The sequence below is a fragment of the Gymnoscopelus microlampas genome (genome assembly GCF_963454915.1).
Source record: "Gymnoscopelus microlampas genome assembly, chromosome: 2".
NCBI classification, from domain to species: Eukaryota; Metazoa; Chordata; class Actinopteri; order Myctophiformes; family Myctophidae; genus Gymnoscopelus; species Gymnoscopelus microlampas.
In genome coordinates this window covers 41,529,055-41,554,578 of record NC_139939.1, presented here as the reverse complement: position 1 = coordinate 41,554,578, position 25,524 = coordinate 41,529,055, and the positions used below count along the sequence as shown (strand labels likewise).

At 42.8% G+C, this 25,524-nt stretch overlaps 1 protein-coding gene across 3 annotated transcripts in view; it reads right to left on the bottom strand.

Annotated features, from left to right (window-relative positions):
- Positions 1-256: 256 nt before the first annotated feature.
- The window catches only part of helz (helicase with zinc finger), a 79,830-nt gene continuing 54,562 nt past the window's right edge, over positions 257-25,524 (bottom strand). For all 3 annotated transcript variants that reach the window (XM_084086038.1, XM_084086036.1, XM_084086037.1), the window contains 10 exons: positions 19,873-20,221; positions 14,553-14,598; positions 13,186-13,412; positions 12,390-12,591; positions 12,130-12,212; positions 11,390-11,903; positions 10,529-10,796; positions 8,539-9,178; positions 6,977-7,274; positions 257-4,796 (listed from right to left, as the gene is read on the bottom strand). In XM_084086038.1, the coding sequence (XP_083942164.1) occupies positions 4,372-4,796; positions 6,977-7,274; positions 8,539-9,178; positions 10,529-10,796; positions 11,390-11,903; positions 12,130-12,212; positions 12,390-12,591; positions 13,186-13,412; positions 14,553-14,598; positions 19,873-20,221 (3,052 nt within the window). In that variant the 3' untranslated portion in view covers positions 257-4,371. The remainder of the gene's footprint in view (positions 4,797-6,976; positions 7,275-8,538; positions 9,179-10,528; positions 10,797-11,389; positions 11,904-12,129; positions 12,213-12,389; positions 12,592-13,185; positions 13,413-14,552; positions 14,599-19,872; positions 20,222-25,524) is intronic.

Genomic DNA, 25,524 nt, shown 5'->3' with positions numbered 1-25,524 from the left:
TTTTTGTTTTTCTTTTCTCCAGGCACCCACTTAACCTAATAACCTGTACACAGTCAAGTCTGGGTGGTGAATTAACACTGCAGATGGTGCCGTGTAGAGCATGCGATAATTAGACTCACCTCTGATACCACAACTAATGGTTTTGATATGGCAGGATGTGCCAACCAACTTCTTAGCGGTCCTTAACACTCCTCCAAATTATTGGCTCTCTCAAATGCAGATACTGGTGAGGAATGAAAACACAGAATCACAGCAATTTCCATAAAAACACTTTAATAGAGAAACAAATAAAAAAAGAAAGAAAAGAAACTTTTGAAACACAGTCTATTTCCTTTATTATAACCACCACCAATTGAACTGAAGTGTGAAACAGATAAAATTCATTATTTTGTACCCACAAGTGAGGAACCAATGGGACTGGAGACAGGATGACAGGTGTGCCATTGATTCACTGCAGTGAAGGGGAGAACAGAAGAGAGGGAGATCAAACCAGTAAGTAGAAGAGATGCGGAGTTTACAGAAGGCTGAACACAGTGCTCTCTACTGGCTGGGCAAAAGGTTGCTCCCTTTCGGATGTGCCATTTAAGTTAGAAAATAAATCTACAATAGCAAGAAATTAAGAGACAAATGTGAAGACCAAGAAAAAATACTGAGCAACAACAAAGCCCATCACTTGCAGAAAGAGCTAGTGTGTGTGTGTGTGTGTGTGTGTGTGTGTGCATGTGTCAGTGGCTAAATCGAGTTCTCTTTCAAAAGAAAGTTCTCTAAAAGCTGAACAAGCTGGGAAGAATTTTTATTGCACAATTTAAAGATAAGTCAACAAGTATTGTGTGGAAAAACAGATGTTTGATACACCACTCTTTGCAAAAGAGATTTAAAGCTCAGAAAATATGCCACACACTAGGGAGCAACCTTAGCTTTAGCCCTGCTAAATAATTGCAAGGGGGGGAGAAAAAAAAATACATGACATTACATATTTTATTGACATGTTAGTAAAATATTATAATAGTTTTGTTCATAATATCACAAGTCATTGTACACATCAAATAATATACCAAAATTTGACTCTGTAGGGTGAACAAAAGTATGATTATTGTTATCTATTTTTTTCCACAAATCAATACAAACCATTTGATAAAAACAGGAATAAAAACCAGCCAGGTCGTCTTAACATGCACAGAATGAAAATATAGTCTTCACAAAAAAATCATTGTCGAACCACAAAGCACCAGTGAACTTAAATTCTTTTTTCTTTTTGCAGTGAAGCGGTGATTAAAAAAAAAGAAAAGAAAAAAATCCGGCAACATAATCTTAAAATGTGTAGTCTACAGTAAAATGAGTCATTTGAAATATAGCTGCAACATAAATTCTCCTCTTTGTCAAATCAGCCAGAAACAACCTTACAAAATGAATCTAAAAAGTTACAAGATGTTGCAACTGCCAACTGGGTCCATGTTGTCCATTTCTAGATTTTTTTTTTCTTTTTGTGAATTTGCATAATTAAAAAGGGCATATACCTCTTCTTGGAACAGCTTCTACAAAATCGAGGTGCTCCCAAAATCTTGTTTGTAAATACCTAGAAAATGCATATTTACAAGTATGTGTTGTTCACTGAAGTCAAAAAGACAAAAAAAAATTAAAGAAAAAAAGTTGTTTAAATCTGGACCTTTAAATTTCCACGATGAGAAAACTTAAAATAAAAACAATAGCTTCTGTTATTCTGTTGATTGTTCAAAACACACCAAAGAGTAAGTGAAGTTACCAGCTATGAAATATTAGCTTTCTGAAGGTATGATGGCATTTCTAGAAATGCTAATGAACTGACTGGCTTGTGAGTATCATGAAATGGCTAGATGTTCTGATTACCATCATCACAACTGGGCAACTAAAACTTTATTATTCTCAAATGGGGAAAGCTGTGAAACGACTTGAACCCCAAAGTTGGTTGACCTGGTTGTCCCTCAGGGCTATATACTAGTCTCTTTTCGCTCTAAATATCTTTGCTGAAAATTGCCAATTTGCAAGCTCAACGCAACGCGGCGTTAGCTCTTACATCTGTGAGAACGTTTTCCCAGAATTCAGATGCTGGGGTTTAAGTGGTCAAAATTTAATTAATTCAACTGGTACACTGATTCGATTACTTGATTTCTATCTAGGGAGTTTTTCTGCACTAGATCCTTGATCCTCAGGGATCATCTCTGGTGGTACATCAAGATGAAATTCATGCACAAATAAAAGAAAATTCCATAACTGAAGAAAAAGAAAAAGCTGATTTAATTTACCAATAACAAACATGTCTGGCTGATATGCAAGCCAGAATGTCAATATGGTTACCCAGTACTGTGAATTACAGGCTAAGGACATAATAAAATGAAATGCAGCTCGATTCAACACATGGCATGGGGAGAGAATGTGAATTTGGGGCATTGGACTGTTATGATAAATGGTGCATTTATATGGTGCATTTCTCCAAAGCGCTTGACAATATGCATTACATTCACCCATTCACACACATTGCAACTGTACAATGAATACCAGACAGAGAAACTGATCAAATACAGAGATGATAAATGGGTTACTTTCAAGTGCAATAAATTCCAGGGAGTGGGTTTATGCTCTATTTCCATTAAATATATATATATATCTTTTTCCCGACCTTTTTTTGGGACAAACCAAATACGTGTAATTTAAGTTGTGGAACATGTGTGACATCACCGACTACATTGACTACTAAAAAGACCATCAAAGACAAAACGGCACTTTCACCTCGCTTCCTCAGAATTTTTACTCTCCCATCATGACGTACACTTCTGACCTCGGCACACTTCCTTTCACTTCCGCCATCCCTCGAAACGATGCAGCAACATGGCAGCCTTTCAAAAAATCATGAGTGTTAATTTAACCGCTTAAGCCCTATTTGATACTTCATCGTACGATGTGTCGCATGGCAAAAATAGCAAAAAAAACGTGTGATGCGACGTGTTGTGATCTGCTATTTTAAAAATTCTTGCCTATAACGACGTGCCTAAAATTGTCACGATCGTGTTGAAAGTGGTTAACTCTCTCTCTACTCTTCGATTTAAATTAACACCGAGGATTTTACTGTGCAGTCCCTGTCAACAACACACACACACCCACACACACAAAACCCATCCATTTAATTCCTGTCCAATTAAGAAACCTCACCAGCAGATATTGTAAAGACAACTTCACCAGTAAATATTTTGTTGGCATTATCTTTTGTCAACAAAAGAGTCCCCATGAAGTGCTACCGTGACAGTTCCGAGTGATATATCCTACTGCCATCTTAACAGAACCCGGCAAAAATTTCACCCATTCCTTTAAAAAAAAAAAAAGTCCCTTTTCAATGGTGGAAATGACATGAAGGATATCACTTGCTACCGTGGATATCTGCCGTGCCATTTTCAGGTCAGGGAAAGGAAAGAGCAACGTGCAATCAACACTTGTGAATTTTAAAGTCATGTTTCGACGCCGTTATGATTTTGTAGTCGATTCCAAGTAAGAATCACGTCGTAATATTGAATCGATAAAACTCGTCACTGGAGGTCATTTCCACACGTAGGATGTCTAAAGATTAACGATCGGAGAGTGAATGAAAGGAAAATGAATTCTAATGAAAATGCTAGGAAATTTAGGTAAATGTCTGTGGCATACAATTCAGTCATTTATTTTCTTTATATGTACAGATTAGAGGAAAAAAATGTATCTACTTCTATACAATGTTCCATATAGTTTCTGTATCGGTTGGCCACTTAGCTTTTGCCATTACCACAACTAACAGTAGTATGAAAATCAAGAAATAAAGTCCACTCAAAACTGAGGAAGACAAACCAACATGAAACAAAATACCTTAAACTGTAGTACTAATTTATCCAACATAACCAACTTCAACAGGGGAAAATATGCAAGCAGTTAAGTGGCCAACCGAATGCTGTGTTTTTATTTTATTTTTTAACTTTTTTTTTTAACTTTTTTTTTTTTTTTTAGCATTATGTACATATACAAGTGTACATAATATAAGTATATATTCATATATACATAATGAGTATGTATATATACCAGTAATGCATTCATTATATATACTTAATGTTTTATTTTTTTTTATTTTTTTTTCACAGATATGTGAAACAGAAGAAATATTTGACTATTACAAATAAAAAGTTAAAACAAAAAAGTGGGGAAACAAAAACTACTGATAGAAACAATTTGTAAAAGCACTTTGCACCATCTTTTTTTTGGTCTTTTTTCTTTTTTTTAGTTTTTTATGCCTTTTTGTAAAAGTTTTGCTATTTTTGTCAACATTTTTATTACTTCTATTGGGGATAATATCGTAGGGGGGAGGGGCGACACTCACTTAAAATAGGAGTAGTACCCATTGCTACCATTTGAACTTCCTATACTCAGCTCCTGTAAGAGGGAGAGCGGGTCGCTATTCTTCTTCACCTGTTCGGGGCGAACGGCACGGGGTTTGGGGGGCGCACGGAGGGCGCTGGCGTAGGACATGGTGGGTGGCTTGCTCAGACTCTGAGGGCCTGAGCTGGGCTCTGTGGGGGCCTGCTGTTGTTGCTGCTGCTGCTGCTGCTGTTGTTGCTGCTGCTGCTGCTGCTGTTGCTGCTGCTGCTGCTGCTTGTTATTGGACATGAGGGGGGGGAACTGTCCGAGATGCTGAAGGGAGTTAAGCGAGTGGGGGTGTGGCGTCTGGGCTGTCGCTGCTGCTGCTGCCGCCGCCTCTGCCTTCATCTGTTCCTCTGCCTGACGGAGAGCCTTGGAAGAAGCTGCTGGATGCATGGAAAAGAGAAAATTGCTCGTTATTGCTCTGTCGTTCTATTGTAAACTTAATATATATTACTGTTATTGCATTATTGCATTGTTGTTGTTTGATTGCCGTTTGGTTGTTCAAGCACTTTGTAACATTGTTTAAAAAAAATGCTACACAAAATAGTTTAAAAAAGTGCAATACAAAATAGTTTTATTATTATTATAAAACTACGATCAAACAATGTCTGATTTACTTAATCTGTAAAGCAGGAATAAGAGCCCGATTTATACGTTATAACTTGAACTCATTTTCAATAGCAAAATACAATAAAATGCATAGTATAGTATTTTTTTTTTGTCATGCTTTGTATTTCCTGGCATAATTGAAAACGCTAAGAGGCCATTAGGCAAACACATTTTTTTAAACCACAAACATAATGGCAGAGCCGTCTGCAAGCAATCAAACTTAATTTGCTTCACCAATGCAGTGACAGCTGTGCAAAACAAACAGACTGCTGCATAGCTCTTAATGACACTAATAACCGTTTTTGCACATAGTAACTGTTATCCACCGACTCGTCACAGTGGCATTCTCACAAAAAACATTCTTCACCTCTTGGACTTCTGTCAGAATCCGTTATCACAGTAACTGCCTCACACTCGTATGAACCGATAAATGACAAAAGCTTCTGAAAAGGCACCCAGTTGAAGCAGGATGCATATTAGCAGGTTTGAAAGGATAATAGGATAATAATGACTTAAAAGACTTTTCATGTCAAGGACCTGAGGAAGGAATGATATGGCTGCTTATATCTAACCTTTATATTTGACCATCACTTATAATACTTTACAATATTTGACAGCTTGTAAGAGCCTAAATGTCTCCACTAGGCCTAATCGCTATTGTTTTGGTACAGCCCATCTTGTTATGGTTCAGTTTGTCCTTCAGGCAGCAACAGCATAACTATGATCTCTACCTTGTGCTCGAGGCAGAACTACCGTACCACTGACATGAGTGTTAATAGAATATTGTCTCGACTCCTATGTGGCTCATCGATTGCTGATTGATCCAGAATTCCACGACAGACCCCCAAATTTGACTGCGGACCCCCATCTGTAAATTATTATTTTTTATCCATGGATCCCATACAACATTTGTGTTGCATTCCCAATTTATGACATTTTTTCAAGAGCATTTCAAAATAGCTAGTCTAAAAGCTCGCAACGTTTCGCAAGAGATTCCGTGTAGATGGAAAAAAGCGATCCGAGTACAGTTCTAACTCAGGTCCGTTTTTAGCGGTGCCAACCGCTCTACGTTTGACTCTGTCCGTATGTCCGTCCGTCCGTCCGTCGTCCGTACGCGCACACACACACACACGGACGTGGACACTGCCTATGCCATCTCTCCTCTCATTGCCCACACGTACCACTGGTTATCAAAGAGGGGTCCAGGGACCCCCAGCGTATGTTATGTCCGAGCACGGGATGAGCACGGGACTTTAAACAGCTATAACTCCAGTGTGCAGCATGCCACCAAGTCCACATTTGGTATGTGGACTTAGACCACCAATAGGGACGAGCATGAATTGCTGAAGCCCCGCCCCAGGGTTCCAGGGACCCCCAGCGTATGTTATGTCCGTCCGCCCGTATGAGCACGGGATGAGCACGGGATTTTAAACAGCTATAACTCCAGTTTGCAGCATGCCACCAAGTCCAAATTTGGTATGTGGACTTAGACCACCAATAGGGACGAGCATGAATTGCTGAAGCCCCGCCCCCTCTGTCTTCCCATTGGCTGGCCTTTAAACAGCCATAACTCAAGTTCGCAGCATGCTACGGAGTACAAATTTTGCACATGCACTAAAAGCCCCAATAGGGACGAACTGTAATTACTTAAGCCCCGCCCTCTCTGTCTGCCCATTGGCTGGCCTTTAAACAGCCATTATTCCAGTTTGCAGCATGCTATCAAGTACAAATTTGGTAAGTGGACTCAGACGACCAATAGGGACCAACTTAAATGAGCCCCGCCCCAAAGGCACCGCTTCCTTCACACAGGGTGTGATTTTTACTAAGAATAGAGGGTTTAAGTGGTTGACTAATTGTGCTGAGAACTCCCTGGAACCCCTTCGAAGACCTCTGGGGGTCCCTGGACCCCACTTTGTGAACTACTGGTCTTAGCTGACTGGTGAAAACCCACCTAAGAGGTCCCGATGCTGACCAAGTGTGCCAGCTCCGTTGCATGGAATGTTCTGGAACGGACTGGGGCCTCCTCCGTTACTGGGCCAGAGCTCTGGCGGGGGGTAGCCATAGGGTGCGTGGGGGTGTGGATGTTGCTGTGCATGGGGATGGGGGTGGCTGTGCTCCTGTGGGTCCGATGGGCAGGGCTGGGGCTGCTGAGACAGGACAGTGTGGCCGGTAGTGGTGGATGAGTCGTCTGGGTAGCTGGAAGAGATGCGACGCTGATATAGGGGCCGGCCTGGACCCCGGGGTTCATACTGGACAAGGTAAGGACAAGAGACAGGTTAAGAGAGAATCACAGACAGGTACCTGCAGTTTTGGAAAAAGTACTCACATTTTTTACTTAAGTAAAAGTATCAATACTGCAATGTAGAAGTACTCTGTTACAAGTAAAAGTCCGGAATTAAAAATGTACTTGAGTAAAAGTACAAAAGTATTGGTATCAAAATGTACTTTAGGTACCATAAGTAAAAGTACTAAAATGTTTGAAAATAGCAGATCTACAAGCTCACAACGCGTCGCTATGGGACGCGTTGTGAGCTTGTAGATCGGCCTTGTATATCGGCCTTGTAGCCTCGGTATAAAATAGGGCTAAAGTGGTTAGTGTATGTTTTATAATGTAAAAATGTATATCTGCAAAGTTTTAAAATAATTGTAGTGGAGTACAAGTATAATATTTGCCTCTGAGATGTAGTGGAGTAGAAGTAAAAGTATAGACATTTGGAAATACTCCAGTAAAGTAAAAGTACCCCAAAATTTAAATTACCCAGTGGTGTAAAGTAACCTACCTAAAAAGGAAACTATGTACAGCACAATAGGTTAAAAAAAAACTGCTCTATCCATCACTACTTCACACAATTTAGAAAACATAGAAAAACATTAAAACATCTGTGCAGGTATAGAAAGAATTCATCCATCTAAGTAGGTAGTTGTGTAACAGATGCATAATTTATCTCCTCTCAAGCCGTTTCAAGTCAGACAGGTGCCAAGTGAGTTGTACTTGGTGCTGTGCTCACATTTCAAAGCGGCCTCAACGCACCCCCCCCCCCCCCCCTTCAATCAAGTACTTGCACGGGGTTGCGAGATGCAATAACGTATGTGAAGTGAAAGGTGTTAATGGTTCAAAAGTCCGTCATCTTTCATCAGCATCAAAAGTGTGTATATGGGTGGGTGGGAGGAAGGGGCCTTGCACTTGACTGCAAAGATGAAAACTACAGGAGCTAGGTTATCAAACTAGCTACATCTCATTCAGTAAAACAAACTGGGCTAGCCAATGTACACATTGTTTGTTTTTAAAAATGGGATATTTTGGCACCTCTCTCTAAACCAGAGATTCACACACTTGGACCATTTAGGACCCATTTTTATGGCTCGCGAGTAAACATCCCTTTTTTTTAAATAGGGCTTAAGTGGTAATACGTTTTGGGTCCCAGGGAAACATCAAATCTCTCTTTTGGGTCTCGAGCTGAAATGCGTGGTCTAAATGTCTAAAATGCCAAACTCTGAACAGTGAGCCTTTACCTCATCTACATTGTGCAGGGCAGTGGCTGCAGCTGCTCTGGGGGACAAAGGGTGGTATGACTCCTGGCCTGAGCTTTGACTCTGCTGCTGCTGCTGTTGTTGTTGCTGCTGCTGTTGCTGCTGGTGCTGATGGTGGAGCTGCATCAGGTGGACCTGCTCCTGCCTGCTGGGGTGAGCCATGACCGGCAGCCCATAGGGGAAGCCCTGGCCTTGGTTCCCCATCATGTGGTTCTGCTGCAGCGGGGCCACAGAAGCAGCTCCGCCGTGGGACCACTGGGCCTCCTGGAGGAGGTACTTGACCTGGGAAGGAGGAGGGCTAGTGGAGTGGGCCGGTGGCTGGTGTGGGTAGGCACTGGGATTATAGAGCGGGTTCCCAGGGTGCTGCGGCGGCTGCTGGAGCAGGGTGTCATTGAGGAGGTCTCGGCCGGCATCGTGGGAGTACGGAACGGAGGGGAAGGGGCCAGTGTGGTTGGAGGCGGTGGTTGAAGGTGACGAGGGGTCACCCGGGGAGCGAGACTGGGCCTGGGACTGGACCTGGCGGTACTGCAGAAGTCGAGACTGAGGCGGGGGCTGCATCTCGGCCGGCTCCCTGGGGTCAGGCTGCTCCTGAGGGGGCATCTCCCTCAAGAGGCCTGGGTACCTGGGGGTTCAAATGTTACCCTTTAGTGTCTAGCAATGCTGGTTTTGAAACAAATCATTTATGTAAAACAAAAAGCTGTATAAGCACTTAATTCCTTTATCCATGTTAAACTCTGGATTGACGACATAATTAGTGAAGCCACAGCCAGCTTAGTATTCCCTCCTGAGCAAAAATAACTATTATATATTTTGAACAAGCTCTATACACTTGAAATCTATCAACTGAGGGAACCCCGTATTATCTACATTTCAGATTAGGCAACAGCAGTTAGCTCACTAGCTAACCTGGATTGTTTAGCTACAGTTAAATCAGTACTGTAGATGGTAGGCATGTAACAATTTATCATAAATCGATGCAAAGAATTGCCCAAAAAAATTGTAAGAATTGATTAAAAAAAAAAGTTTTCAGTCATTTGCTACTGTATTGAAAAGAGGATAAAAGAAAACACAGTATTGTAAAAATAAATAAGAGTAAGATACTGGATGTGTGTAGGATAAATCATTTTAAAAAGATTGGTCTGGAAAAAATTGTGCTTAAAAAAAAAATCGGATTGTGAACCTAGTATCGTGATTCGAATCGTATCGTGACTTATTGAATCGTTACATGCCTAGTAGGGGTGCATGCTGCCTTTCCGACGTTAACGAACCCTATACCTATACCCTATACGCGGAAGCCACTAGTCGGAGTGGCGAGATGTCGGAATGGAGAAATTACCCTGCCTAGTAGATGGTAAGAACACATAGTTTAGTTTCAGTCTCTTTATTGATGACCAATAAGGCTTCAACCTTGGCCAACATGCCCATTACTAATAGTGTTTTTTGGGGGGGTTTTTTTTTAATATTTTTTATCCCTCGATTTTGTAAACGTTTTTTTCACCCGGTGCCAATTTGCTAAGTGATCCTGGGCACTACACTCCCCCCACCAGCCTAGGGAGGCCAGGGCCGAGCTCATGCCTCCTTCAATGCATGAGAGCCCCCCTGTTCAATGCATGACAGCCCCCCTGTCACCTGACAGGGGGGAGTTTCCCTGGTTGGACATAGCGCGTGGAAGGAACACGTTATTCCAACCAGTTCCCTTCCCCTCCATCAGGCGCCCCGGCTGACCAGGGGGAGGCAGTATAGTGACCAGGATTACTACATGTTTTTGTGAGGGTACTAACTACCCTAGGAGACACGGGGAGAACACGCAAACTCCACACAGAGTAGGCCCTTTCGCCAACCCCACCTAGGGTATGGGCGCTGATGACGCGCCCCCGGCGGGAATCGAACCCAAGACCTTCTAGCTGTGAGGCGACGGCGCTACCGACTGCGCCACCGTGCCCGCCTCATTATTAGTAGTGTTAAAGCCCACCTGGTGAAAGGCAGACCCGAAGAGGCCGTGGCTGCGGCCGCGGCCTCCTCCTCCACGCTGGAGCTCAGCCTCCAGTTGCCGGCTCGGAGCAGCTGGGGGGGGAAGCGGGCGAGGCCGGGCTGGGTGAGGTGTGCCAGCTGCTGGGGTAGAGGGAAGGCCATGCTGCCCTGGAGGAAAGGCGCCGCCGCCGCGTCGCCCCACTGGCCCAGCCTGGCGGCCTGCTGCTGCTGCTGGCTCAGAGCCTCCAGAGCTAGGGAACCCTGGATGTCTGCGAGGAGAACGACACGGTTCAATGTAAAAGCAACCAGATGTGTCCCTGGTGGTTCAGCAGGCCCAAGTTAAATACTGTGCATTCATGACATTGTTGGTGGGAAATCTGGCTAGTGCCGTTGTCACGGTTCCCCTCTTTGCTGTTGCGGTCTAATTTATGTTTTTTTTGGAAAATAATTATATGAAATCGTTATTTTAATTTCAATTGAGGCCCTGGAGAAGTTCTCCTTATATTTGTCACAATCATAAATAAGTGTCCCATTATGGATGTTTCTACAGGAGAAGTACAATATTTAAGTACAATATTACAGTGTGAACACAGACGTTTAGATGACACAACTGTCAGTGTCTCTTTTAAATCTGGTCTTTAAGGCATGTGTTGAAATGACATTGAAATTTCCATAAAGGTAATGAGATGCTGTTCTCACTGTGGTCAAAACATCGCTTGAACCTTGTTATCAATAACACTAGTTCTACTACAATAAAGAAAATTATATATTTTTATTATTATGACATTGGCAGAATACTGCAATATCACAATATTCCATTATCCAATAGGGGGTTGTGCACAAATCAAGGTCCTCTACTCACCCATCCCATCTCCAATGCCTCCATCCTGTCCCTCGTCCCCAAAGCTGTTGACCCTGCTGGGTTGTGACAGTCCTGGGTGGTGGCCCCCCTGGTGGCCCATTGGGCCTCTCATGGAGCTAGCCATTTCCTCTGCTCCCCCAGACTCGGGCCCATCCAAAGTAGGGGACTGACAACCTCTGTGGGGAGGGATGTGCCCACCGAAGAAGGAAGGGTTGTGAGAGCCACCGGCATAGGCAGGGCTGAGCTGCTGTTGCTGCTGCTGATTCTGTTGGGCCATCCCTGGGTGCTGGGGCTGGCCGACCCTGTAGGGAAGCCTCGAGACTGGGTACTGTGGGGGGAAGGCTCTACCTCCAGCTGGGTGTGGGGCAAATGCTGGGTTAGGGGGTGCCAGCTGGTAGTTCAGGGGTCTTTGGCCTGCTGTGGGGTCTTTTCTATGGAGGAGTGAGTTAGGAAACCCTCCCAGTCCATCCGTCTGAGAGTCCAGACCTCGACTTTGGCCTGTGTCTATATCTCCCTGGAATAAAAATGCAATCATTAATACATTACTAATTGAATAAGTAAATCTTTATCATTAAGTAATCCACTAACTGTACAATCATAGTTACTGTATACTGTATATTGTATAGCTGTATTGTGTTTCTGCTTTGGCATGTATGTTTTCTCATGCCAATAAAGCCCTTTGAATTGAAAATTGAATACATACAGTATGTGGTCTGTTCTCAGCCTATATTACAACTGACCTGTTTGTCCTTCATGTCGGTGGCTTTCCTCTCTGGCGTCTGCAGACGACTCTGCTCCGACTTTGAACACCCATCTAATTTACCTGGCAGGGAATTAAAATTAGAAGCACATAAGTTATAACCACAAATCATTTGGGCCCATATAATTTACACACAACAACACATCAAAGCTAGTTAACAAATATGAGCTAGTTTTCATTTCGTGTCATTAACTTGTGTTGTTTGACTTAAATGAGCGACTGGTTCACCGATAGACGCACCATTTCTGACAGGATCTGGGTGGAGCTCCTTGTCGGGGCTTGGTTGACCCATTCCGAGAGGAGAGGGGTGGGCCACCCCACTGTGAGGGATGGGAGAGCCTCGGTTCTGGGCCCGCAGCAGATTAAAGTTGTAAGCCATGGCTGCCTGGTGGTTCATGATATGATCCATTGCAAAGCGGTTCTGATATCCTGGCCATGGTAACTGGGAAGAGGAAATAAATACATTTTTTTTTTGTCATTATAAACACTTATTTTCAGAATCAGATCATGATGAAATGCTGCATCATTGGATAAGTGACTTGTCTGAGATATATTGACAATTTAAGTTAGTGAATAACATTTACAAGTTTAGTTAGTTATTTGAAGTCTGACAATCAAAAATGCCTGGCTTATAGGCACAGAGAGTTCAAATTACTCAACTAACTCCATTTTAGCACACAGCTGGAGCAAGCATCTGGTATTAAAATATATATTGGGATATGCAAGAATGACTGTACTGTATATCTGAACAAACAGACCTCTATTCTCCTTAGAATTGACAAAAGCTGCTTTAAAATAGAATGAAAGAAACGCACAGAAACATTTTTCATAAACAAACTCCCTTAAGTAAACTTATGTTAAAATTAAAGTCTATGAGCTTCAAGTATATGATTACAGCAGCCTATTTTCTCAAAGTCTGCTTGTGTACACCAGTATATCATAAATAAATACAAATGATATATCACTGTTTATAACACACACACACACACACACACACACACACACACACACACACACAGCTCTGTAATTGACTTACTGGTAGGGGCATGGACACGTTGCTCTGTAATTGACTTACAGGTAGGGGCATGGACATCACCATATTGCCTCCATAGACGGCCGGTACATAGAGGATGCTGGCACCCGTGTGAGGATCTATCCTCTGAACAGGGCTGGGTGACTTGCCCATCCCGGCCGTCGTGCTCCCAAGCGGTGGTGTGAAAGCCCGGATGGGGTTCCCCATCAGCACTGCTGGGTTTGGTTGGACTGCAAATACAAAGCCACGGTGGTAAGAGAAAGCGACTCAGCTAGGATGCATTATTATCTCCGCCAGGCCGGATGGCCATTGGCCGAAGATTATGTTTTCGCTATGTCCGCTCTGTTTGCCTGAACAGCTAATCTTGGGCACCACTGGACCAATTTTTTTTAATTACCCTCATGGTGGCGCTATAACAGGCCAATTCACATTTTCGTCTACAGCTTTTAACACTGGCATAATTATTGTGTTCATTACAGGCACAAACCCTGAGCACAGTGCCACCTCCACCCTTGATCCAAGGTTTAGATACACTATCGGTCATATTAAACAAAAACAAATTGTCTCTGTTGGTCTGTCTTAAGTAAACAGTAAGCTCTAAATAGGCTCTAGCTGAGCGCACTGGTGTGCAAATCATTTCTTCTTTCCGACTCAGTGCATCATAATAGTCCTTGCAGTGGTGTTCACATAGTGAAATCCAGAGTGCCAATTTAACACTTCAAGTGCAAGAATTGACCTGTAAGGGTCTTCTTAATTCTGGATGTTACTGTGCAGGGCTTAATTGCTCAGACAGCCCTCGGCCTTCACAGCTCCATCTGGGCCACTGACGTAGCTCGACAAGCGGTGGACATAATGTTGTCTGTCTGTCTGTGCAGGGGGGCTCTGAGGGTTGTGAAGGCTCTCGGAAAAGGCTTGCCGTCATATGAAACATGTTTAGGCGTGGAGTGGCGAGACATGACCACTTTATGTTGTGAAGGGACAGGACGTTTGTCACTGTGTTATGCTCTCAACTCCCAGTCTGAACTCCCCTCAGATGTACATGTGTGGGAAAACCTCAGTCGATTGCTTTTATGGCAGGTGTACTTTCTTAGGTTCACTTCTGTTGTGCCTTTTTGCAGCATTATTATTCTTTATTATTCTTAGTTATAGCATTTAAAATGTTTAAGTTATATACAACAGATGACATTTTGCTTAAAAAAATGATTTCATGGTGTGTCCGTGGTGCCAACAAACTTGCAAAATTCTATGGCCATTTCCCTTAAACTTGAATGATATTCAAGATAAAGCATCGTTGTTGGCCGCCTCACGTAGGGTGGTTGTGACGCTTAAGCTTTGCACTTATATGTGTAAAGTTCAGTAGTTACACTTACCAAATCCTTCAGGTGGAAAGTGCTCAGAGTGGTTTGCATGTTTCCCCTGGAAGATAAAACACAAAAGGATGCTTAGTGAGTGATGGATGAAAAGCTGGACTCATTGAAGGAAGAGGGGAAGAAAAGGATAAATGGGCCTTCCTCACACCAAGCACTGACTATATAGTTTATATATATATTGGAAAAGTGGGTGGCAGAGATGACGCCACAAATATAAGGACAACAGTGGTCGTAACAACATACAGTAACAACAATGCACTATTATTTATAATTATAGGGGAGGGATATCTTTGTTAACCCCGCCGGAGAAATTCAGTTTCAGCTTCATACAGCGGGCACACACTGTTCCTTCAGGAAATTTCATTTCCGTGGGGATAATAAAATAATCACTTGTGGAGCGAGATAAGGTGTGCAGACTCCATTTTCCTTTTTTTAAACATCGACACCTAGAACAGCGGTGGGTCTCTCTACCCAGTCAGCTATGTACGACCATTATACTGCTTGTTGTGCGCGGCCCTTTTAGAGTGACACTAGAGTCGAAAAAGTAAGTTTCACTACATTGTAACGAGAACAGGATGTGATCAAATACCTTTCCAATGATAGGAGCCAGTGTTTCGTCATAAATGGATGCGTGTATGAACATCAAGGACATTATGTTGGATATTATGTCACCATGTGTCTCCCGCTTTTGCCTTTTTACCTAAAACAGCCCTCTGAACTTGTAATGGTTATTTTGCCCACTTGCAAGCGTAAATAAACAAAGAATGTCATCTTCTCTCGTGAGTCTCTTTATTATAGATAGAATTTCCAGCACAGAGACAGGGGGTGGGGCAAAGGAGAAGAGTGTGAGTAAAGGAGGGCTTGCAGGGACACTCATCAGGGGGCACAGCAGTAGCAGGAAGTGCCCCGTTGCCCCACATATGTCATAACACCTCTACAGAGCAAGGAGTCGAGCTCTGCAGAGGCTGAATGCAGCCGTGGTACAGCAGTAGGCTGCAATTCAGACATTGTATAATCTCAAAATAAGTTTATTTATTAACTTCTTTTTTTACTTGATGTACAAGTCCGATAAGAAAAGGCCAAACTTGACGTTGAGTTTTTGTTTCCATCAGAATTACAGTATTCACCAATTAAGTCACATTTTTGGTTAATAATGCGCAGTCATGGTAACTAAGGGAAAGGTTTTCTGAATGTCTTTTAGGGAAGACGGAGCACCATGAATAATGCATAAACCCACTGACAGGCCCTATTGTGGACACTGAGGAAACCTTACTTGGGTGAGTCCGTGTTTTGTACATTATAAGTAAGGCTGCATACATTATGCAGGTTTTCCATATGGAAGATGAACTTACAATGAAGTAACAAGTGTAATGTATGCAGCTGAACACTTAAGCTGCACATGCTTTTTAACAGACCATCCTGTACATGGGATGTACAATGAAAGAGATCCGTCATCTAGAGAAGCTATATTTATGTGAACCAAGGGAAGCACAGATCTGTGTGATGATCTAGAACACCGGTTCTCAAAGTCGGGTCTGGACTCTTATGGGTCTGTAACTCTGAGAGTGTGGAACCAAATGGACCCTTATGGATCCATTATGGTTCCATTTGTACACTCTCAGAGTTAAAAGAGAAGCCCAGATCTATGATCTACATCTTCTCTGGATCTACATGATGTAAGCTAGAGAAGCCATGCGTTTTATAGAACTTATGACACACAATTAGTCTAATATAGGATAAAAACAAACCATGTACTCAAACACAGACAGACAGAGAGAGAGAGAGAGACACACACACACACACACACACACACACACACACACACACACACACACACACACACACACACACACACACACACACACACACACACACACACACACACACACACACACACACACACACACACACACACACACACACACACACACACACACACACACACACACACACACACACACACCTGTCTGTACTAGAGCTGTTGGGGCATATTTCAAAGCTACAGGATGCGTTTATGGCAGCAGTGTGGCCCAGGTCCTCTGTGCTGAGAAAACTAATTCAAGAGTGCACTTCTGAACTGAGCCGAAAGATACAATTTCCACCGAGGGACCGAGGTTAACCGACTGTCTCTACTCAGTTATAGATGAGCTGCTGGAAGTAAAACAAAGCCAGGCGGGGCTTGGAAGACAACATCTTAATTCTCTCTCTGGTCTCCCCCCTGTCGGATGCAATCTGCTTCTCTTGTACACACTACACACATACACAGAATTGAAACACACAATGTGCATGCGTTTTCACACGAGCACACGCAACGATATGAAGCGCGTGCCTATTTTCAGACGGTACAGCAGCCGTTGACTGTTACATGACAAGACGCACAGGAGCTCTCTGATAACCTGCTGGTTTGGGTTGGGTCCCGTCCCGTGTGCTGTATTATTGATTATTACAGACGTACTTACACAACAATCTACTTTAGCAATTTTACTGGGCTGTGAGTGGTAGCACGCAGCCCTTATGTCCAATACAGCATTGGAAAGTGAGGGGGGGGGGGGGGGTAAAATGCATTTGTGACAGGGTATTGTAATTACTCCCGTGTGTTGTCTGTGAACAAAATCATTTGAGAATGGCTAAGTGGATTTTCCTTAAACTCGGTATTGAGAATCAACAGGGTCAAAGGGGGAAATTGCTGTGTTGCAGCAGGCAGGGTTTGCACTCCCAGGTTGGTTTCATTTATTGTTCCACAAGCTCCTTTTTTGCCATTTTGCTTGAGTGAAAGCACCACTATGTGAATGACCCAGAGCACAAATGGTTTGCCCCACGCTCACACTGGCAGCCAGCTTGTGCACATTGATAACGTAGTTTGGAGGAAGCGGGGTGCTAAAAGAAATGATGGTGGCTTGTCCGGATCTCTTTCACCTCTAAAGTCCCAAACGTTTCTCATAACATTGTAGCAGAGAAATGCAGTTGCCATGCACTTGCTCAATGTAGATTCTTTTCACATTTAGAAAGTTAGTTTTTGGGAACCCCACCATGGTGGAATTGGCTTGCCCAGGCATCTATATGAACACAATTAGATGCGTTTGGGGGACAGAAGCCAGACGGGAGGGCGATCTTTCTCGCTACCGGCTCCTATGTGCTGCTGACAAAAATAATGTTGTTTCTTACAGATCCGTGTAAATAATAATGCATGTTGTGTTGCAGTTCACCTACAGTATGAACAAACAAAATAAAAATGTTATGCTTATGGAGTGATTAATGTCATAAATAATTACATGCTTTGTTGAGTCACTTTTCCTTTACAATATGTTCATGCATTTGAAAAAAAATGCTTCAAGAGAACAGCAAAACACAGAACATGAATGTGCAAGTGGATCAAGTGGTGAAGTATGGCCTACTGCTGAGCAACATACAGAGTAAGATGTGGTTGAATCTGTGTCAGTCAAGTCAGAGACTTGAGAAAATAAGCATGCAAAGCAAGGTAACCATTACGCCTTGTCGATGCGATGGTCAAGGCCATCTTTGTTAACTACCACAATCTACAGTAGTGCACTTAATACAAATTATATTACATTACGCAGACCATATGGTATTGTTGTCAGTGTGTCGTGTCCACACAAGACGGAGAAGCAGCCTAGAGACATTGCACCACAATCCAGACAATACATCAAATGCTCACTTCATGCAGCAATCTCGTTTTTTTTTAACTTGGTTTCATATGGTGTGATAAGAAATATGGTAAGTGATAAGGGTGGTATGGTAAGGCATCAACATCAGACTGCCTTGATGTCACACAGAGAAAGAAAAACAAAATCACCAGATGTAGGAAATTGAAGCAACAGCAGTTTCCTGTGTTGGCAGCCATTTTGAGGTGTGACATGAGCCGCCTGGATGGCACGTCTGCACCCTGAACCAACCACCGATGCCAGACATACCTGGACGATTGCCGAGCAGGGCCCATTGTTTAGCCGTTCAATTTTTGTGTCTGCCTTTCAGCTACAGTTGAGGGGGTTTGTGGCAGTTTGCGACAGCTGTAGCTGGCATAAACCCAAGTGCTTTCAAAGCACTGGTTGATTTGAGTTTGAGACCCACTGGATTTTACTTTGAGGTGAATTGTGCAATGAGGTTGCCCAAACCAATTGCATGGATGATTAAAAAAGCACTGGGGTCTGTGTGATCCTGACACAGTAGGTTTGCAGTTCTTGAGATGGGCTGACTTGCGATGAGGCTTTTTCCTAGAAAGGTTGTGATAATGGCAAAACAAAAATGATGAAGTGGCTCCGGTTCTCTCGGTGGAAAGTACAGACAGCCAGGCTTTGAGCGTAAGGTTTGTTTGCAGCTTGATGGTATGTTTGCTGCCCCATCTCTTACTGAAGTGGCTGGGTGTCACTCAGAACTTGTAATGAAGCACTGCGATGAAGGCTGCCAATAGAGCCCCAAGTTAGATTGCAGTAGAACTGCAAACAATGTTTAGACTTCGATACCAGGCAGTCACTGTCACAAAATTGAGATGTGTGCAAAGTGAAATAGATGAAATTAAGATCTGCATCAAGGATGCATCTTTGTGATGCTATTCAATCTTACATCACATTAGAGCCGATACCACTCTTCCCCATTTCTCCACCCACCAAGGAGAGCTAATTGTCTCCATGTGTGCCATTTTCCTCCACATCGCCCAGCCTTATATGATATGGGCGCTTCTTTGTGTCATGTAGTGTGGAGTGTGTGTGTATGACGCGCACACGCATGTGTGTGTGTGTGTGTGTGTGTGTGTGTGTGTGTGTGTGTGTGTGTGTGTGTGTGTGTGTGTGTGTGTGTGCGCACGTGCGTGGACTAAGCAGGATGATGGTGCGGAGCTGTGGCTCATTAAGCCCAGTGGGTGATGGCAGAAGGTTGGCAGCTGTGGTGATTTAGTTAACCTTTACCACAGGGCAGGCATGGAACACACATACAGATACACACTTCAACCCCAGCTTAACAACACACACACACAAAGCAGCAACAGAAATCCATTCCCATCAGGCTCTTTTCTTATGAAAGGAGCTGTCCTGTGGTGAAAATTCTATCAAGACGGCTAAATTGTAGTTTCTTTACGTTTGTGTGTATCCCAAACAAAACAACTCTATTTCTTCCTAAGATTTGAATTCACACAAAACCCAGTTGCATAACCTACCACGCTGACGTTACTACTTATTAACAATCTATTCCCAACCGAAACCATCTCCATCAACACCACCTTTCCTTCCTTCCCTTTCTTAAGTCTCTCCATGTGTTCCACACACACACACACACACACACACACACACGCACACACATATTTTACCTTGGGGGGTGACTGTTGTTGCTGCTGCTGCTGCTGCTGTTGCTGAGGCCCCTGCTTGCTGGAGGCGGCCTGTGGATGCTGCGGATGGGGCTGATGGTGGTGGTGGTGGGGGCCGTGGTGGTGGGGGTGGAGGGGAGGCGCCGCCGTGGCAGAAGCTGCCGCCATGTGGGCAGGGTGGGGCCCCAGCAGTGGTCTGAGGGCGCGGGGGATGAACTCCGGGGCCAGCGGGTTGAGGACGTAGGTCTTCTTCAGTTCCAGGGCCTCCAGCTGGGCCTTAATCTGCTCAAAGGTGATGCCGTGCAGGCTGGAGTTGCCGTGGCAGATGGAGATGAAGTGCTCCCAGAACTTCCTAGAAGAAAAAAACAAAACAAAAAAAATCTTCCAAAGCCGTTTCTTGCTTAAGACATTTCTGCACAAAGGGCTATCAGTAAAGGATAGAAGTAGAGCAGTGGTTTTCAAAGTGCGAGTCCCTGGGAGATGGTGGGTTTCAGGTAGGGGTGTGCTGATATATCGTCCCGAGATATATCGCGTTACGTTTTCGTGACAATATATATCGTTTTGGCGTTTTTGAAAAAAAATAATTTGTTTGCATTTGCTCCCCCCCCCCCCCCCCCCCCCCCATATATTTTCATAAGCTTCCCCCCCCCCCATATATTTTCATAATAAAAAAGTGCTACATATCGTATTGTATCAATATCGTGAGCCCAATATCGTGTATCGTATCGTGAAATTAGAGTATCGGCACACCCCTAGTTTCAGGGGATCCACAGTCTAATACCGTTTAATTGTATTAATTTAATTTAATTGAAATGACTAAAATCCAAATTACAAAAATGTGACCAAAACATATTTTTTGATCACGCTCCCTAAGACAGAATCATTTGAAATGGGGGACCATGGCGCTAATCAAAGTGGGTGTGAGAACTGATAGGATGGAGGGCAAAGGGGGGTGAGAACTGATAGGATGGGAGCAGATGGTAGAGGATGAGTGCCAGGGATGTGATCAGAAACACAATGAGAGAGGGGAAAGGCTAACCTTTCAACAGAAATAAATGGCAGATGTGTGTCCAATAAACTTTAACAGTAGATTGGGGCTGTGGTTGGAAGGCAAATCTTGTGAGCTAACTTGGAACATCTTAAAGCTGCACTGTGCAATATTCGACAGTCACAAGGCCCGGAAATAATGCTGCTGCTTCATTCAGACGTAACCAAATACATTTGCACGCCAGTTGTCCATATCCTACCTCATAGGTCTTTACCAGGGGGTCTAGGGGTCCTCAGTGTTACTTTAGGGGGGCGTCTCTACTCTCTTTCCCCCACCCATAACTTTTAATGTCTAAACACATCTAACATGAATGTGTAAACAAACAAACAACAAACATCTAATTTACAACACTGATGATCGTGATGTAAAACAAATGAAGCCATTAAAGCTGCAGCATATTTGGAGAATAGTCCCATAGGCACTTAAAAGTAAAACCTGCGGAACACTTCCAAATTAATAGTCACACAAATGTATCAAATGTCAAAAGACATTGATGAGACAATCAGCTAAATATGGTGAGTTGGCTGTGAAAACCTCTTATCAAGTTGCATAAAAGGGGGGGGGTCCCTGCAACATCTCTCTCTGAGCCGATGGGTCCTTGGCCTGAAAAATGAGTAGGACCCCTGTCCAACTGACTCTAAGCTACTCCTAAGACTTGAGGCTCATTCAAATCTGCACACCCCATCCCAAACCCATTCTTCCCATTACTGCATTGTGGTTGGTTTTTACCCCCCAGCAAGATTACTTCTAACTGCACTTTGGGTGAATGGCCGTTACTACGATCTGTAACCGTGCAAAACGCAATTTAATTGCTAGATGCATTTAAACTACCTACATTACCTCTTCACTTGACACTGCCAATACTAGCCGAGCTGATTTGCTTTGGCTGCTGTAGTCTGTTGGGCACGTGGCTTGTTTTCAAACCAGCTTATCGCAATGACGCAACAGCAGGGGCTGCATATCGCGCAAGGCAGATTTAAAGCTACACTATATAGCGTGAGCGTCAATGATAAAAATGATCTAAAATACCAATTGGTATTATTAAAGGGGAGAAATAATCGAAACTAACCCGAAGTTAAGTTTCCGAACTTTTTGTGGGCATTTTATATCAGTTTGAACTCAAAAGCTCTACTCAAAAATCTACATGATTCTTACTGACAAGTCCACTGCATGCTCTGTGAAAAGAAACACAGCAAAGTGCTCATGAGGTGGCGTGTGGGTTGGATTGCATGTCAGACATTTTTTTCATGTTTTTTCATTTTTCAAGTCATGTGCAGTAGTGTTTTACATTTAAGATAAAACCAATGCCATGTTTCCATATTTACAGTTCTTGACGTATCTTAAAATGTCCTGAGGTCATTTTAGGTACCAACAATTGCTGAATCAAACTTGCTCTTTAATATGTCACATTCCTACATATGGTAAAAGAAAAAAATAAGGAGCATCACATTAATACATCCTACTAAATGTCAAGCTTTGTACACCATGGGAACCCAACAGGATTAACTCTGTTTCATTGGTATAAAAGAGATGAGTTCAGTGGTATAAAAGAGATGAGTTCAGTATGGCTAACATGCTCTTATTAGCTAAATGATTTGTATGCGAGTGAATGTTTAGTCCCTCATATATATTAATTGGATGTGAAATGCTATACATGAATGAAACATGAGGCCCTTGTTCTGCCTTCACTCCACTCAAAGTATTGACATGCAAGTATCTTCTGCCTTCACTCCACTCAAAGTATTGACATCCAGGTATCTTTCTGCATTTTTCAAATAACCAAGTGATGTAAGAGACAGAAATAGCAGGGCAGAGCAAGAACAAAGGTGGATTTACATTTTTACAGCATATAGAGTAGAGGTATATGCATCTGGTGTTTATATACTTCATCAACATATAAAAGTACCTAACATATCTGCCCCTGCACTGATATAGCATTCGCTGAAACTTAAGTGCCACCATAGCCTGAACCGTCAAAAATGAGCGACCTTGTTGATCAACATGTCAAACATAGATGAAAAGCAGAAGCCAAACATAGTTGCTGTGGCAGAATCCACAGCTGAGGAGACAGTTTATCTAGATGCAAAGGAACCAAAACACAGTAGAAAACAGTGACCTTCAATGGTTCACAAAATGGCTGCGTACCAACAATGGCAAGCATCACCAGAAACACCTGCCATATTCGGGACTCGGAATGAGGATAATGGTCTGTGCACTAACTGGCTTGTTTTAGTTTTTAGAAGATTACAGCAGTGACGCCTATCGGGCAATGTGACTTGTACTGGTGATTCCAATATGGCAACATCGCCAAGCACGATGACCCAACTCTGCCAATTCCTGTTGCATCTAGAATCCTGATTTCCCTCGACTGATCCAACATAGTTAACTGGTCATGTGGCACCTCCTGGGGAAACACCTAACCACAAAACAAGGAGACAAGTAATTTGTATTCTGTGTAATGAGGTATTCAGAGAATAAATTGCAACATATATCTGGCTTTGCAGTTTGCAGCACTTTTTAATTGTCTCTTAGAGTCCAAAAAGTGCAATACTAAAGTAGTCCATCCCTGCTACCTTACATGAGACAATCTGCCTCTAACGAAATAGACAGGAGAACACTGAATGCATAGAATTATGACTCAAGTGGCATTTGCCGTCTTTCCCTGTTGCTGCCAGCTGGGAATAGAACAAGGGGTGTGTGTGTGCATACGTGTTTGTGTGTCCATCCATTTTAATTGATCTGCAGTGACTCGTGAGAGCTATTTTAGCTCCTTGAGAATTCATCAGCCTTAAATGAGACAGTCTGAGAGTGACTCCTCCCCCTAAGGCGAGACAACGCTATAGACATAATGTAACACTTACAGAAACATGCATGCAGACACCCTACAAATACCTATACAAACACTACATACACCTGCGCTTACATATTCTTGCGGCATGAAATCTCTGACAGTTGAAATCCACAACAAAAAAATGCCCTTCTTTTTTTTAATGCTCCAAATATGAAATGGCCATTTCTCAGCCGTTCCAATTGTCTACCTAGAATGGTTTTAGGTATTAGTTATGATGACAGTGTTGTGAGTAGGAATTAGGCGCTTGCGCAAAGTTCCATTAGTGTCACTGAAACGCCCTCAAGTGTAAAATTGCAATTATATGACTACCAACAAAAAAAGGTTACTTTATTGCTTCATTTTGTTCAAGCTGTGTTCAAGCTGTAATAGAACCATAGCATGTTTAGCTGCTTTCTAGGTAAACAATGTGAATTTTAGACTTTGTTTTGAATTTACAAATTAAGTACTGGTGGTAACTAACTAAATAACTCCACAAATCCGTACAGTACCTTTTAATATGTTTTAGTTTTTTTTATATTTGTAATAATCTAGTTTCTATCACATAAAAATCTGAGCTATAGAGCTGTAGGATATGAATTATCAGGAGTTGAAAAGGTCTTCTTGGAGCCTTTGCTCTCACACACACACCCAGTACTCCCAACTGACTGATGACAGTGGAATACGGTTCCAGTGCATCACCGAGCCATGTTTTCAGCCCTAAATTAAAAAAATGTCCGAAACAGTTTCAATGGCAACTAACTAACTGGATTTACTAGCAAAATTGGTGTTGATGCCATCAAAATCCACACACCTTGTTATTACGAGCCTTCTCACTCACATGCTTTTGTGCAACAATCATTATTGTTCTAGGTCAATTAACAGTTACATACCGGTACTTATTTTCCATACTCCATTCTTGGTTCAAGCACATTCCTCTTATTAAATATAGAGGCATATGCAGAGGTTTCTAGCATGTCTTGGTGTTCACCTTTCCTCATCTCAATAAATGGTTTTCCTAGCAGCATTTCTGGTGCTGGTTGTTACTGCATGCAGAATTTGTTTGATGTACAAATTTAATGAATAATCCCCTCAGTCCAATTCAATGAATAATCCCCTCAGTCTATCATAGAGCATAATTGCACAACATTTATCTGGGGACAGGAAAACCAAACTATGTTATAGCTCTTCCCTAGTTTATATGAGGCCAAAGATATCTGGGACACAGCTTGACCAAAACCAGGGTAATTCAGTGTAGTGTGTAGTGCGTGTGCGTGTGTGTGTGTGTGTGTGTGTGTGTGTGTGCCTGTGTCCGTCTCCTCTCTTCAGGAGGTCAGTCTTGGGCAAACAACAAAGACGCTCCTTTTGGACATGTCAATTTAATTGCTCTGTCTGCCCAGGCTGACATTTCCAAACAAGCATCAGCCAGACAATGTGGTGGCTGGCTGAGGTTCAACAGCTGTAACGAAATGAGGGGTGGGCAAATATTGTGGACACGCAGTAACGTGTGTGCGCTATGGGGATGCACTTCATAATGCTTCCTCTTGTGGCCATATAAACCAACGCTGGCAAGCTCCAATTCAATATGTAGAGACGATCATAACATCACCAGAGCTGGGGATAATTACTTGTCACAAAAAAAATCAAATTACCTGTCCTTGCGGTAAATCTTATGTGGGAAAGATTTACCCATTAAGGCCCGAGGTTCCGATTCTACAAAATGTCTTCTAAATAAAAAAAAAAAAACTTATGTTGCTATGTCAGTGGTTGTTAAACTTTT